The sequence below is a fragment of the Anoplopoma fimbria genome, chromosome 4 (genome assembly GCF_027596085.1).
Source record: "Anoplopoma fimbria isolate UVic2021 breed Golden Eagle Sablefish chromosome 4, Afim_UVic_2022, whole genome shotgun sequence".
NCBI classification, from domain to species: domain Eukaryota; kingdom Metazoa; phylum Chordata; class Actinopteri; order Perciformes; family Anoplopomatidae; genus Anoplopoma; species Anoplopoma fimbria.
Genome location: NC_072452.1, coordinates 5,729,229 through 5,746,372, shown reverse-complemented (window position 1 = coordinate 5,746,372; position 17,144 = coordinate 5,729,229). Strand labels below are relative to the sequence as shown.

Sequence of the window (17,144 nt, the reverse complement as noted above, 5' to 3'; positions counted from 1 at the left end):
AATCCATAGTGTTTTTGAGAACCAATTCAGTATCACAAAACATAATATCGCGATACAAAAGTGTATTGTTATTTATTATTTTACAACACTAACGTATAGTATATCCTGTAGTTTACAATACATCCAGATATTCAGATGAATGTTACATATCCCATGTCTGAAAAGGGCTTTAAAAACAGTCTCACTGTCGGTATTACACATTTTACAACTAAAACTGGCCATAAAACATCATTTTAGAGTGCAACATATTTGAGAGGGTGTGGAGACCTTATAAACATGCGGAGACTCTTTTCTTATAACATTTTAAACAATATTTCAAAGTCCAGCAAAGACATTTAACAAGCAGGAGCTCCCTCTTTACTCTACATTCCGTTAATTAAGAAACAGCTGTGTTCCACTACACTTTAAGGCACATTAAGTAGTTACCAAGGTTTTATCTGTGCATGAGAGAAAGAGAGAGAGAGGGTGTGTCTGTGTGTGTCCAGCTCATTATGTGGCATGGATTAGCACGTAGAAGTACTCTGACCAGTAGGGGTTCAACCTTTATTAGGCACATGAAATAACCTCATTAACACCCAAACAGAGTTAGCACGCACACCAAAGACACACACTGTTACACGATACCCAGTACCAAGAAGTATCAAAACTTCTCCAGTCAAACCATAGCTGCATTCAATCTTTTTTGTACACAGATCTAGAAAAAAATGATTGGTTCTGCTCGCAGCCAATCACCAAAAGCATTTTTCGATTTAATGCAACTTCTGATTGGCACGCTCTGTCAAACAGCACTGTCTGTTTGACAGAGTTAGCAGTTCAGTATGTCAAAATGCCACCAAAACATTTGAAAGTATTGCTATACTATTGCAATAAAAATAAATTCTGTAGTGGCAGCCTTCTACACAACTGAACACTTCCATTCATATGGGTATCGATTTAAGTACTCTTTTGGTATCGGCACCACTTTAAGGGTACTGGTACTGGTATTTTGAATCTTAAGATACCCAGCCCTACTGGACAGAACAGAGCCTTGGTCTACCCTGATCTAGAAACACTGCTGATCAACAGGGGAGAAAGTGTGAACGCTGAGCTCTTTTGTCACAGATGACTATAACTTGACTTTGTCCACTTGGTTCCTGTCCTTCTGACGTAGAACAAATCCAATCTAGTTCAGCCTTAATCCCTCATTGGAACCAGTCACCATAGGCTTACGGTGCAGACTAATTGGCTCTTGTCAGCAAAGACATGCATATGTCTGACATAATGTCTGACATGATGGCTGACTGCGGCGACAATGAAGATCCCCCCACTGGTACGGTCAACAAAATAAGCTTCTAAAACGGTTAATAAACCCATTCATAATGCTGAAATGATTTTCTCTGCATACAGTAATGTATCTTCTTGTCTTACTGAAAGGGCTAATCAAATCAAGTAACATAGAGGCTTCTATAGTAAATCCTATATCGGACTTTGAGCTTTTACAACACAAATCCACTCCTATCCAGTCCTAATCCTTTTGTCCCACTGCACTAAATTAGGCTTATATGGACCTCACTACATTACTACAGTATTAGGGAGCACAGAGTATTTACAATGAATCAGCAGCAGACGCAGAGCTTAGAAAAGTAGCCTTCTGTGTACGGCAGCTTTTAACCTAGGTATTTGGACACGGTCGAGTAAAACCCCTTAAGCGCTGACGTCCGTCGCTGCAGAGTTTTGGTTGTTGTAATTGTGACCAGTTTAAAAAATCTTGAATGTTTTCTCCCTTAGATAACGTGATTATGTCACAGTAATGATTCCCTATTAGATTTCCTTTAGCTGTGTTGATGTGCACAGTAAAAGCAGAGCTAAACCTCAGTCATGGGATAGCAGTTAGAGCCAAGGGAGCGAACACCGTTTATGAATGAAATTCTGTTTTCTGTCGCACAATCCATCCCTTGAAGCAGGAGTACTCATTCACAAACCATCAGTGTGGGTTTTTCTGAATCTCTAATATTTTCTATTTTTTCATTCATGATGCCTTGGGAACAACACACACATAAAAACTTTAAAAAGATCGGTATGTTTGAGGTAAAGATCCCTGTGATGGGTCTAATTTAGACAACGTAAACTCTGGCTACAATATCCAGTCTGTCAAATCAATAGCAATGATCATCACTGCAAGGAATCTGTAGGGAAACCCAAAAAGACCAGTCAAAGACCTATTTTTAGGGGCTTGGCCAGAGAATTTAAGAATGTATTCCCCATCCAAAAAACGAGCCCTAGACTTAAGTCCCGGCAGAGTGACTGGAGATGAGAGGCCGAGCCGAGGCGGTGCAGATGAATCGGCTGTGGTAACATAATGTTAGTGGGTCTATGACGGGCAGCGAGCCTTCAATTTCCACATAGAGAAAGAGAAAGGAGAAGAATTTTTCCAGTCAGCTGAAATAATGAACTTGGCTGACTGAGATTAGCCACTGGGTACAGATATAGCTATATAGACAAGACATGTTGTATATACAGACATAAGCAGCATGCATGTCAACTGAGAGAGTATATACCATGCAGTATGCAATTTAAAAAGACGTCCATTTGATCACATTTGCGATCATTTTTCACGTTTAAAACAACGTGAGATTGTGCTGACATGCTCGAATAACACAGACACATTACAGAGAATTATTTTAGACATATTCGATAAGAATTACTGATTTAGGCTTAATCTCATTTCCAATCTCCCTTTCTTTACTGTATACATGCTAAGAGTTATACTAGGATCAGAGCGCCTTCATTAGAGTCCCTTTGCTTCAAATGAAGGAATGGACCAAAGCTTTCCTGAGAACAGCTGGAACGTATTACAGCAAAAACAAAAAAAAGTAACTGGATACCCAAGATGCAATTCAGGACTGAGGGCACGTTGCTTGAACTGGGTTTCCTAATACACTGAGTATTAGAACGCTAAGAACATTGACACTGGAATCTACCTATCCTAATGCATAACAGCCTGACCATTTTCTGCAGTAAAAAAAAGACGTGTTTTGTTCATTAGCAAAATTCTGATACAGAATGGCAATTCACATCATCCTAAACTAATCAGGTAACCTGAGCTGATTCATGTTCGTACCACAGATGCTAATTTGGCTGCAAGACAATGGAAGCAGGTGACATTAAATTTAATTGGTTTTGACTATTTTCAATTCTCCAATGAGCCGGTGAAGAGTCAACCAATCATATGTTTCCATTTCACCCTGTTCTGTTCCGTCTAAAAGAATGCACATTTTTGTTACTTTTTCCACTCAAAGTGTAAACCTAGGCTCACCAATTACCATGTTATATCTCGTTTTGAATAATCTGTACAAACAACGAAGTGTAAAATCAATCGTTTTACGGAGCGCTACATGCTGGAACTCTTCCCTGGTCCAATGGCTTCCTAGAATTTGGCTGTCAGTCCAGTCTTTGAGCTAAGCTAAGGAGTGAAAAGACATGACAGTTGTTATCAATAATCTCATTTAGCTTTTGGCAAGAAAGCAAATATTTCATGAAGACAAATCAGAGATTCAGACTGTTATCCATTTACAACGTAAAGTAGCTTTTCCTGGATCTGGTTCAATCTGGTATGGTCTATTGAACGCTGTACAAGGTCCAGTCTGGCTGTTTCCTCCTGCCATCTTGTCACATGTCTCTCTGCATGTTATCTAATAAAAACATTAATGGGGAACAGCACGTAAAAAGGGCAGCAGCCACCCGGGATAGATAGTTTCACTCTCCTATTACTCTCTCCCCAGATGTTAAAAAGCTTTAACACAAGTTTTGTTATTGTCTAACCCATCTCCATTACTTGAGCCAAAGAGCCATAAAAGGATATGAGAAATATAAAAAGAATGTGGCCAGATAACACAGCTCCACACCAACACGTCTTTGTTCCCCCCTCCCCTCTTTGTCTCTTCATTCTGTTTCCTCCGGTGTCATTATCTCACCATCCCTCCTCTCTCTTTCTTTGTCTGTCCCTCTGTCTCTCGTCCAACCTCACATACCTCGCTGGGAACAGGGCCTTTAAAACCGCGGTATTTCCTCCTGACCCATTCAACCATTCAACCATTCAACGCCTGCATAGTCAGCAGGAGACGGTGACTATGAAGAAAAGTATTGATTCAATTTCAGTCCAGTTACTTTGACTTTCCCATGCATTTAAATGCAAAAAAGATTAAAGATAGTAACAGTAGCAAGTACCAAGGGTTAGTGCCCAAGACTTCCCAAGTGTGTTATAATAACTGCATGGGTCAGAATTGATAATACTGCTTATATCATTAAATTAAAAAGAAATTAAAAATATTTGTCTCTTTTTTGGGGGGGATAATTAAAACTTTAAATGCAAACTTTGCATTGGTACAATCTTTGTCAAACTTGGAAAAATGGTTTAGCTGACCTGTAAAATAATGTTTCGACTTTTGAAAAAAAAAAATGTTCCTAATAATACCCAGAATGAGGGAGGCTCAGTGTTCTTTACTTGTGCAGCTGGCAAACAGCAGGAATTTAATACAGTATATGCTAATGTTACTATTCTTTATGCAAACATTACTTTTGAAAAATGCTAACATTATTTGTGTTTTGTAGTCAGCTTCTGAATTCATTCTGCCCTTTGATAAATTGAAACTGTTGTCTCTTTGTCTTCCAGCTCTCCTCTCCTCTGCCACATTCTCTCCTCCATCTCCTCCTGTCTGGCTGTGCTCTTAGCAACACGCCTTAAATGGACTTGAGACAGAAACTGACCAAACACCCATCAGTCACTCTGCACAGTCTACATTCATTTACAGCTGCATCACCGTTCCTGCTGAACAAACTCAACCTACTGTGGTTACATAATGACTGTTGGACCAGGGAAGTATAGGCAAAGATGGGGCCTGGTGAGAAAGTGAGGACATGCACTTGTCCTCAGCTTTAAGACTCTCATCTACTTTCACTGTGGAGCTCAATACCACTGGTGGGCTGAATCCAAACCTGCCGGATGTTTGGAAAAACTAGATTAAGATTCAAATAATAAAGGGGTTGTGGCCAATCAAGCTTTTTCTGAAGCCCAGACTGTTTATTTACTCTTGTTTTAACTTTCAAAGTTTCCATTCTCCTTCTTCCAGCTAGTCAGCTGTTTCATGAGTCAGCCTTAGATGTTTGCCTTATTGTTCATATTTTGAAACAGTTTGTTGCAACAACATGAGGACTTTAAGAGTGAGGCCTCAGCAATGGGATTGGAAAAAGAATAATGCTGTCTCACATAGCAAGTTTGACTGCGATTGCTGCTGAGATTGCTGCACTCAAGTGAAAGAGGAGGTGTTCACAACCTCCAAAATGGACGTTTTCTGATGTCTCTAGTTAACTTTTGGTTGGCTTTTAGTTGTATGTAATTTTTAACCCAACATAGAAATCATTTACCTTTTTTTAAAAACGTAACAGGGAAATGGCAATTATTTTTGGTCAGTTTCAACAGTGTTCTTGGTACTTAAAGGCATAGTCCATCCAAAAACAATATCAATGTATAAAGTAGGCTCCTTACCTCCATTGGCTCCTTATGGTTACAATATTTTTTGTATCAAATGGCATTAAGGTGAGCGGAGCACCCCCCCAAAATGAAAGCACATCAGTGCAAACAAACTCTGATGGAGCTAGCAAAGAAGGAACTTATTATGCTCATGCATGCCTTTTTCAGATAATATGAAAATGCTTCATTTGGCAAAAGTTTAGCAAAAACAGTTGTGTTTCCATGAACCCACGAATGGATACAAGAGACTTTGATAGTGCTGCACATGAATTTTAAGAACGTTTTTTGCGCGTCTTTTAACCTTGTTTTCTTTTTTATTGGTTTATTTGGTAGGGACAATTATCTAAAACACAGAGAACATACAGACACAAATAACAGCTGAAAGCACTAAAGTAAAAAATGTTTACGAAAACAAAGTAAAATACTGACATTCATAATGAAGACGATATTTGTATGTTGGCATCGTTACACATGTGTTGATTGTCGTCTTACAGATGTAAAAAGTAAATGTTACACAAGTTGAGTCGGTGTGTGTGAGAACAGTTCTTTCCACATTAATAAAACATTTCTGTAATAGCGCCAGAGTTAGCCAAGAGGCTGTTTTTCATCTGTAGTCACCCTAAAAACAGAATATAATTTTTTAATTACAAAATTATGTTAAATAGAACATGGACTAAAAACAAGATTATCTTGGTACATGGACTAAAAACAATTTTCTTTCTTTTCAGCCTCTGATGACGTTTTTTGCACTGTTAAGCTTTCATTTTTCAAATACTTCGCTCTCCTTAAAACTATTCGATCGAAAAAAAATTCTGGGACCATAGAGAGCCTAGTAGCCTAGTGCTATATACAATTTTTCTTTTTTGTGGGTGAACTATTCCTTTTAACCTATATGCAAAGCATATGAATGACTTCATTAGTTGAGTTTAAAAAGGCATCATCAGTCTTGAGTTGGTTCCCATACTGACAGTTTGTAGTAAGAAGTGATTCGAGTTCATCTTTGTTTCACTACTGAACAGATTCCAGGAGAACACAATAGTAGTTCTTCAGTTGGATCTGTGTGTAGCTGTCTTGCAGATCATCCCCATGCCTAATTCACTTTCTCCCTGTGTCACCCACACACAAACAAAATGTTTGTCTAAGTCAACTCTGCTGAGTGGGCCATAAAAGCCTCTATTGTTGTCATGTCATGAGACTGAGAGGCCAAAGACAAAGAAAGTGGAAGGGGGTATCGGGGTGCCCAACACCACATCTCCACAGCTCTGGTACAAATTAAGTTACTTTACTATAGTCAATGAGCTAAAGGCACTCATTATCCTAACCCTCTGTGGTCCAATCACACTGCCAAGCCCAGGCCTATATATAGCAAGTAAAAGCTTTAAAATCACTGAGGACTCCTTTCAACTATAACAGACAACATGTACTCAAATATAAATGAGGAAGAAGTCTACTGTACCCACAGCTATCAAGTATCAAGCCAACAGTTGAGCAACAATATGACTGATCCCGCTTCAGAGATAGCTCACAGGAGATAATGTTCATCGGCCTGATTCTCCTGCATTAAACCAAAAACAAAAGCAAGTCTAGTCCTGGATTTTCTGATTAGTCATTCACTTCCAGTGTAAAATCACTCTCTGAACTCTGAGTCATACAGCTGACTGTCAGCGCCAACTACAAGCCATCGATTGTCTCAATAAACAAAGAGAAACAAAAGTTTGATTAGAAAGCTGCAACAAAAGACAGTGTCAACTCTGGGAAAAATCCCAGCGTGCTAATAAAAACCAGCACGCTCCAAGAAAATATTTGTAATTTCTGTCAGCAGTTGGATTTGTGCTGTGTTCAGCACATTTGGCTCTTCAGTACAATATATATCCACTTGTGAAATAACACCTGTTGTGCTGTTTAGTATTACAAGTAGTCCATGGCCTCTATTACGAAGGTTATGGGTTAAAACATGTCAAATCCCTTTAAAGAGCCAAATGACACTCATGTCCTGTGACACAGAGCTTTAACAATATTGTAGCTGATGAGTTATGTTGTGTTGTCGGGTGCAATGTCTAGACACGAGTTCGCAATCTTTAGGAGATTGATTTCCTGTGAGTTACTGTCAGTTGGTGCAGCAGAACTGAGCATTACAATATTGCTTCATCATATTCATTTACACATGCAGTTGAAAACACAATGGCATGGTTACAAAAATAAACTTACTTCCTGCTCTTGAAGCATCCATACATCCCGGCCATGTTGTAAAATTGTAAAAGATTTTCCAAAATAAAAATGTCCCGCTTTGCAAAGTAAAAGATTTAAAAGCAAAAATAGAAGGGTTTTGCCCCCCCCCCCTGGTTTGTCCTCAAGTAGACAACCCTCAAATCCAACACCTTGTGCTGTTGTCAAGCATCAGACTCCCTTTTCTTCCTGAAAACAGACGACTTCTCTCTCTTTGCAATAGAGAAGATTTAACTCCACAAGAGAAGACAGCTCTCTTCCAAGTCAAACCATCTTCAGAGGTTCCTCCCCCTCTTTTGAGCTCTGCTACAGTCAGATTTCACCCAGAGCTCCGTTCTACAAACTTTAGAGACACAACAGCAAGCCAATCCTAACCACACATACAACCGCAGCTAAAGTGGGATTATACCAGGATCAGAATATCACACAAGAAGCACAGAGCTTTGGGAGGAAAGTTTGCAGGGATCTCCTTTTCAAATGAATCAGGAATGTCCTCAATAGCAGGAAAAAGGCTTTTCCGGGAGAATTACTTCTCACAGAAGTGTAGAACAAATCCTTGTAGTGGTTCAATACAGCAGTGAGCTACAGGGAGAACAATTGACTAAATGAGTGACTGGGTGGCTTCTGCATGCCTCACTCCTCTCCACCCGGTCACCACCGCTGGTTATGCAGCAGGGGAAGGGCTGGAGGAGGGAGGAGGATAAAAAGGGTGGAGGGAGGGAGGAGGCAAAGTGGGAGCAAGAGACTGCCCCCGATGACCTTATCTTCTTTCTTTGTCTCTCTGCTGTTCAGTGATGTACAAAATAATTTATTCTGTTAACTGACCAATGCTAGGAATGTATTTATCTGATGAATAATTGGGCATAAACATATGCACTATGCTAGGAGTGCGTGTGTGCCTGCATGCGTCCGTGTAGGTTGCGCCGTGAGTGAGTTTGCATCTCTGTGTCTGTCCACGGCTTATCTCCTATTCCCCACTCCTATTCTCCTATTCTAACATTTTGGGTGGCCAGTTATAGCTGCATGCTAAAGAATCTCCTGTGGTTGTCGTGACTCAAACTATCTCAAAACACCTTTTATTTCATGTTTTATACTGCCATTGACTGCATGCTGACTCCTCACTCACTACTCGTAACCGGGCCCCGGGCCGCTACTGACAAAACAGCTGAGTGCTTTGCCGACACCCAGCCACTGCCCTGGGGCCAGATACACAGTTGGGACAAACCACAGACTGTTTGTCTATGAGGAAAACAGTTTGCTCACTTTTACAGTTTTGGGTTATTTACTAGCGTATTATGGAAAAACAGACTTGAAGCTTAAATAAACGCTTCAATGAGGTAGCTAGCTAGCTCTTGTGAGCTGACAGCCACTGTTATGATAAGCAGCTAGCATAATGTGGACTGAGCGTATTAACATCTTTCAGCTCACAGTTTCGGTTTCATGGCCCTCAACTTTTAGCGTTACTTTTGAAGTAACATTGGAATGCTAACCCCAATGCTAATGACAGCCGAGAGATTGATTAAAAAAATAGTTTTAAGTCAATCTCTCGGATCTCATTAGCATTTGTTTTCGAGATGCAGCATGGCAGCTGCTTTCAATGAGAAAAACTGTGATGAACCCACTGTAAGCTACCCGCAGAGCACCAAACAGCAGAGCACCAAAGTTAGCGACATTAGCTAGTGAACATAGCGGAACATTAAGCTGCTAATGAGCCTGATATTCCCTCTGGGCTGTGTGGAGAGCAAAACAGAGCTAAAAGAAGAGGGAATATTGCACTACTTTTTGTCAGGTGGATACTTAACGTTAGATCCGCAAAATAATGTTGCTCCATGTAAGCTGGATCTGTCAAAAAAGGCAACTAACCACACACATCATATCAATGTTGTGTTTAGAGGGGGAACAAAATCAAGAATGCAGTCTTCACTTCCAAAAGTTATTTATTTATTAAGCAAACTAAAAATAAAGTGCTTTATCAAATCATTCAGGTTATTCATTACTGAACCTAAACCCAGATGATGACTTTTATTTTAATGTACTATCTTGTTAACTTGACAGTTGTAAGTGCAACTTATTTGCAGAACCTCTGAAGCAAGGCTGTTGTTGAGGAACATTATGTGCTGTATATTGTTGGATGTGAGAACTTCATGGCTGAAATGTTTCTGACAAGGCCACATAAGATACCAAAACATAAAACATTTTCTCAGCCATACATAATGTCCAGTATTAGTACTAGGACTCCATTCAGTTTAGACTTTCCAGTTACACTGTGTTGTTCTACTTTCACATAATGGATTTCCATTGGCAAAATCAATCAATATACAGCACTTAGTGATGACAGCATGGCTTTTTCTCAATTGATGCCTTTGACAGGACCTTTATAATGGAGGCTGTAGTTTGTGCCACCAGCTTCAAAAATGAATGCTGAAAAAAAATTGGAATCAAAAGTTCCTCTCAGATCTGATCGCCCTTTGTCATGCCTTACTGTATGTTTAGCTGTAAAAAAAAAAAAAAAAAAAAAGTACAGCTTATTTGAGTTAAATTCAAGCTGAATCAGCCAACTCTTTCATGTCACTGCAGATCAAATGCTTGCTCTAAATCAGAGCCTGGTGTTAATCATTCTTTCCGTCTCTGCAGGGGGCCTAGCGGTCGCGCAACAGCCTGTCGCAGTTAATCACTATAAGCAGAGAGCTGATCTACCTACAACCACTACGGCTCTGAGTACTTATGCGTGTGTGGCTGCCAGGTGACATAAGACTCTGTGCTGCTAAAACGTCCAAGACACACAACCTAGAGAAGGAGTCAATTTTAGCTATCTGGGCCGTTACTTAAATGATCAGTGTGGGATCACTACAACCAGATATGTCAAGGCACGCCTTTACACGCTTCAACAAAACATAAGAGTAGCATCTTAGTGCTGAGGCGGCTGCATGAAAACTGTCCTGAAAAAGTGACAAAAACATCCAAACACAATAAATCATCAGAACATTCACAGAGGAGTGGTGATAGGGGGGTGAATTTCTCAATTCCGACGTGCCCAGACCGACTGTTGTCTGTGTGATTCATTCCCAACATGTTGCAATTGATCTAAGCTGTCCTAGTCACCATAGCGAGTGTGTGTGTGTGTGTGTGTGTGTGTGTGTGTGTGTGTGTGTGTGTGTGTGTGTGTGTGTGTGTGTGTGTGTGTGTGTGTGTGTGTGTGTGTGTGTGTGTGTGTGTGTGTGTAAACAAAGACAGAGTCGGCCTGAATCAGTTCCAGAGCTCTGCAGCTCCATTTCAACAGCATAATACACAAACACTCTGTCTCTAAGATCAGTTTTGGCACGCTGGGACTGAGAAATTCCTTTACACAAACACACACACACAGACACAAACACACGTACACAAAAACACATGCGCTGCTCACTATAAGAGTGCCTACCACATGACACACTGCCTATAAAACATCAGGAAGGACCCTCTCAGGGTGAAGGAGTGTTGACAGATGATTTCCACCATTTTAATGTATGGGTTAATCAGTGTTTCCACCAATACATTCAGCGTTGTCACGGGTTTGCTCGAGTTGTATTCCAGGAATCAGGATCCTGGGATTTCCCATCCTGAATCTCTCCCTCTCTGCTGCAGCGGGGAAGTCAAGACACTTAGGAAACTTAATTTACCAGGCACATAAATCTACATGTAGCACAGGAAAACACGGAAATATTCTGGAAACAAAAAGCATAAAAAGAAATGTAGAACACTTCCAGTCTGGTTCCTCTCATGTTAAACTCGATCAAACCAATGCGAGGGTAAGTTGGCAGTGGCGGGAGTGGCGAGAGTGAACCAAAACATTAAAGTTGCTGGCATAAAAACCAAAACAATGAGCTGAAAGATGCTAAAACGCTGCGCACGACTAAGCAATCCCCTTCACTTCACAAGTCATTTAACCGGTTGCTTTAATTGTCCAGGTATCAGTCCTAGCACACCCAATCCAGGAATGCTACTTTTCCATCAAAGTGGGAAAATGAACCTCAGCTCTCAGTCTTTTGAGAAGGAATTTAAATACACCCCTGTGGAGGGAGATTTATGACCTTTCAGTATATGAAACACCTGGTCTCTCACTCGTTTTCACCTCCCAAAAATCAACAAGAGGAAGATTTTTAAAAACACAACCATCCCAAGTCTCGATGTACGTGCTCTGGATGAATTACTCAATTCTGACATGTCCGAACAGATCCAAAAGTGTGGCGCAACTCTGTGTGAAGTATGTAAAGGTGAGAGAGTGTGTGTGTGTGTGTGTGTGTGTATATATATATATGTATATATATATATATATATACATACATACATACATACATACATACATACATACATACATACATACATACATACATACATACATACATATATATATATATATACATACATACATACATACATACATACATACATACATACATACATACATACATACATACATACATATACATACATACATATACATATACATATGTGTGTATGCATGTATCAACCATGCAGCTTTCTGTTTATAGAGCCAAGAGGAATGTCGGTCAGTTTCCCCTCGAAGAAAAAAAGTGGATGTTGGTATTTCCTGAGCCGGCCCAGAGTCTGAGAGAGAGAGAGAGAGAGAGAGAGAGAGAGAGAGAGAGAGAGAGAGAGAGAGAGAGAGAGAGAGAGAGAGAGAGAGAGAGAGAGAGCAACCAGAAGACAAGCTGATTTAATAATGATGATAATTTCACTTATCTGTGTGAAGTGAATTTAAAGTTTTTGACTTTGAGAACACACAAACGGCAGTAGGAGGGAAAGTAGAGTAAAGCTCAGGTAGATATGATGCTATGAATGATGGCTGAGTTCCATTTAGCTGCTTCAGTTTAATGTCCTGGGGCCTAGATAGTCTCACACAAGCAAAGACTGGCTTCGAGCCTAAAATGTAAGCCACCTTACCCCCAGGCTAACTCTGAGAGCCATGTTTCCGTGGTGACAGTCAGTGACAACTGCAACATGACTCATAGTTTGTTGTTTGCCAACGATATAATGGAGCTCATCATGAGAATGGAGTTTTTTTAAGAAAACGGTAACATACAGTAGTGAGGACAGTCTTTCTTATGGCCAGGAGGAGGCGATTCCTCTTGTTGTAAAAAGAGTCTGATTGTATAGAAGTCTATGAAAAATTGACCCTACTTCTCAATTGATTTATTATCTCAGTAAACTTTGTAGACATAAGTTTATGGTCTCAATCACTAGTAGTAAGTCTTCTTCAATACAGCATGATGTTCATTTAGTAAATTATGGTCTTATTTAGAGTAAAATAGACCATAAAGCAGGGGGTGTTTCAGGGCGGGGCTACCTTGTGATTGACAGGTCGCTACCACAACATTTTCCAGTCTGGAAGTGTTTTTTGTCTCACAACTTTAATCCTTTTAGTGTGTTTTCAGCTCATGAAAGTTAATTGTAACAATTTGTTCACCTTAAAATATGTCTTATTCAGCCATCAGTTGTACTTAGCTCCACCCTCTCGTGTCCCATCTGGTTGCAAAAAGCCAAGATGGTGTCAGCCAAAAACAATATGGTACAGCTTCAAAACCCGGTCCACAAAACGATATGTCCGTCTTACCATGACTTTTAATTGAAACGCTATATATAAAGACACCAGATATAAGCTTAGATAAGACCCTGAGAAAAGGCATGATGGCTACAAGCATTTGGAATAAAGCTTGATCAAAGCTATGTGTTTTGGAAATGAGTTATGCAAAATTTTGGTTTCTTTGCTCACCAATACTACAACAGCCTCCACCAACTGAGTTAGATTTCTGGACTTGTGGTCGACCAAGAGGCCCCACTTTTCTTCTCTCTCCTCATTCTGCTTTATTCTTTCCATCCCCTTCCTCCATCTCCATCACTTCTCTTCCCTCCGTTGGCTCGAGTTCCTCACCCCCCCCCCCCCCCGCAGTGCAACGCCTTCTCCCTCTCCTCTGTTTTGTGGTTTCTCTCTGTCTCCTATTCTCTCCATTACAAAGTGCACATGCTGATCCACATCTCTCTCTCTCTCCGCTCAGAGAAGGAGGAGGAGGTGGAGGAGGAGGAGGGGAGTCGCTCCGTAGCTCTCCGAATTCCACCTCACATCTGGAAACCATCTTCATCCTCTCTCTTTCTCTCTCTCTGTTTGCCAATCTCTCGCCCCCTTTTCTCTGTCGCTCTATGTTGTAATGTAAATAGCCCTGTAATCATACTCCTGCACTAAGCCAGCCGCACTGGGTGGTGTGTGTGTGTGTGTGTGTGTGTGTGTGTGTGTGTGTGTGTGTGTGTGTGTGTGTGTGTGTGTGTGTGTGTGTGTGTGTGTGAGAGAGAGATCTTACACAGAACCCACTCTTCCAACAAGCTGAGATTTCTTCTTCTTTTTCTCCATCTCAGGTCCCAGCTGAGGTTTAACAGGGTGATAAAAACAAAACAGCCTTTAACTCTACTCGCTCACTCCCACACCTATTCTGTGTGTGTGTTTAAGCAGCAACAGGAGGCCCACAAGCAGTTGATTCAAAGAGTTCAACTGAATGACGACGGCCTAATAACCTGAAAGCTGAAGCTTTTATGGAGCGTCAACACACGAATGATGCATCTGATAGCTCCGACACTGGTGGATGGTCATTGAACTTCTCATCAGGTTTGGGCATGGTTGAACTTTCATGATGATAGTTCAGCAAACTAAGTTTACCTGCAGATTTCTCTTTTTTTCCTCCTTAGGCCTTTAAGAGCATCAGTAGAGTGGCGTATGTCGTGTACAGGGTCTCCTCCACCTTTTTCTAACCGATGAAATCTACTCTGGGTGATGTCTCAAGGCATCACATCCTTTTTTGGGACAAGTGCAGGGCAATTTGGTCGAACCGAACATTACTGTGAACATTTAGACCCACACACACACACACACACACACACACACACACACACACACACACACACACACACACACACACACACACACACACACACACACACACACACACACTTTTCCTGGTATTTGCTAACACCTAGACTTTAAGTATTGTCCGCTCTGGGCTACCATACCGGCTCCGTGAAGAGGATCTGCTCTCATTCTAAAAAGGTAACGAAAACACAATTCTTATTTTCAGGTGATTTTAATATGACATCCTCATTATTAAAGGGGGACACAGGGGATTTAGTAATACTATTCCATAAAGTTGGGAGACTTTAGGGACAGACTTTAAAGACGAGATAAAAATCTGTCCAGTGGAAGCAGAGTTATCCTATATTTTAGTCTCTAATTCGCACAATACAACCCAAAAATGTCGTTGGATGAAAACCCTTCCAGAGCCAAAAACATTACTTAACTTTTTTTTCCCCACAGGTTGAGCTAGCCAAACTGTGACTAGCCTGGACAAGCATACTGACCTTCATTTGTAAAATTGATGGAGTTCCCCTTTAATAATGCAGGAAGTAACAATGGCCTCACTTATCAACTTCACTCAGGCGTCACAGAAAGGAAAGGAAGAAACAACCCACAAACATACACAGTTACATGCAGCAGAGGCACATTCAGTTCCACACCGAGCAGGACACAACAAACGCTCCGTGTCCAACTGTGTATCAGTGAGTTATCACGATACAGTAAACAGGACATCCCTGTAAAACCTCGGAGGGTTTGTTCAATGACTAAGTGATGGATGACCTGATCAGCCCACCAATCAGGAAGGCTGTGACAGTTGACAGGCCACACACACACACACACACACACACACACACACACACACACACACACACACACACACACACACACACACACACACACACACATTTATCAAGCTTCTCAGTCGGATTACCAGCGCTGATGCACTTAAACTCATGTATCCTCGTCTAGTGCTAACTCGATTTACTGCAAACGTCTGGTCTAACATCACAGTTTATCAGGGCTGTGGAGGCCTGTGCGTTTGCTTTATGTCATGAAGAAACTCTCAGAGAGGTTTGACGTTTGAGCTGCAGTGTATCCTCACGAGGATCAGATCAGCAGACCCCGGATCAATAGAGCCTTTCATCCTCTCACGCTGACAGACAACATGACTCTATTCTGAGTCGGTCTGTGCTCAGGATTACAGTGGTTTCCCACACAGTGAAATATAACTGTTTAATCTGGACTGTCCTTGACCTGCCGCTACCAAAACAGTGAGCTCATACATACACACACACACACACACACACACACACACACACACACACACACACACACTGTCACACTGAGGGAGTGTGTGTGTGTGCGTGCGTGTGTGTGTGTTATCTCACAGTATTACAGTTTGGTGAAGAATGGCTGACAGCAAAGGAAAAAGAGGAAAACAACTTCAAATTTAAGTCTATAATTAAAAAAAAAAAAGTAAATAAAACAAATTGGGAACGTTTGCATGATATTTTGCTACATAGTTTGACCTTTAAATTTACACTTATTAGGAAATGCAAATGCAAACAGCTGTTCTGAAATAACACATTTAAGAGCAGATATGGATAATAACCAGGGTCCTATTGACAGATTAGCCAATTTATGACAGTTCACCCAAAACATACTTGTTGAATATAGACTTTAACAAGATATGCACATTAATGACTAAAATTCAAACAGGATAAGGAGTGACATCTAAGTCCAAGTATGTTGGGAGTGATTCATGTCATGAAAAAAAGTTAGGATTATTCTCTGGCAAAGATTTATCTGATCACCAACACCCACACATATAGTTTAGCCAACATTTTGTTTAAAGTGAATAAACATTCAGTTCTCAGTTAGAATATCATAGAGATGCCCCAAAAAGACTCCCTATTGGATTTCATCAACTCTTGAGAATCAGAGCCAAAAGCAGCCCACCTACATCGCCCCAGTGTTCCCAGTAAACAGTGATCCAAACAGAGAAAACACACACTTCTCCTCCCTCAACAACTTCAGCAGATGCACAAACAAAAAGCAAAGCGTAGACCGACACCTACATCGACCGCATGTATCGATCAGCGGTCAAACGCCCAATAATAACTCTCATACATAACATCTCCGCCAAAGTTGTATATTTACAGATGACCGTGAACGCGGCGGGGATACTTACTGAGGGTGCTCTATCTCAAACGGTCTGAGGGAGAACTCATCCCTCAGAGACTGGAACCAAGACATGAGCGCTGCTGGAGGACTAATGAGCGGATTATGCGTCTCAGTCCTGCCCTGCGTCCGCTACTCCACGGTGCTGCGTTCAGAGGCGGCTCGGAATGCCCTAAATCCTACCGCTACTTACTGATGTACAGTAGTATATATATATATAAATAAATAAATAAATATAATATGAAGTACTGTATAAATAGATTTTTTTTAAAATATCTCAAGTTTAAAATACTTTTTGGGATAAAATGATTTAATGTAGCAATAGTATGT

The 17,144-nt window shown here is 40.7% G+C and overlaps 1 protein-coding gene across 1 annotated transcript in view; it reads right to left on the bottom strand.

Moving 5' to 3' along the window:
- Window positions 1–16,905, bottom strand: part of zgc:66433 (uncharacterized protein LOC321250 homolog) — a 38,243-nt gene extending 21,338 nt beyond the window's left edge. The window contains 1 exon segment of the mRNA XM_054597821.1: window positions 16,825–16,905. Coding sequence (XP_054453796.1) covers window positions 16,825–16,889 — 65 coding nt within the window. The 5' untranslated portion in view covers window positions 16,890–16,905.
- Window positions 16,906–17,144: the final 239 nt, after the last annotated feature.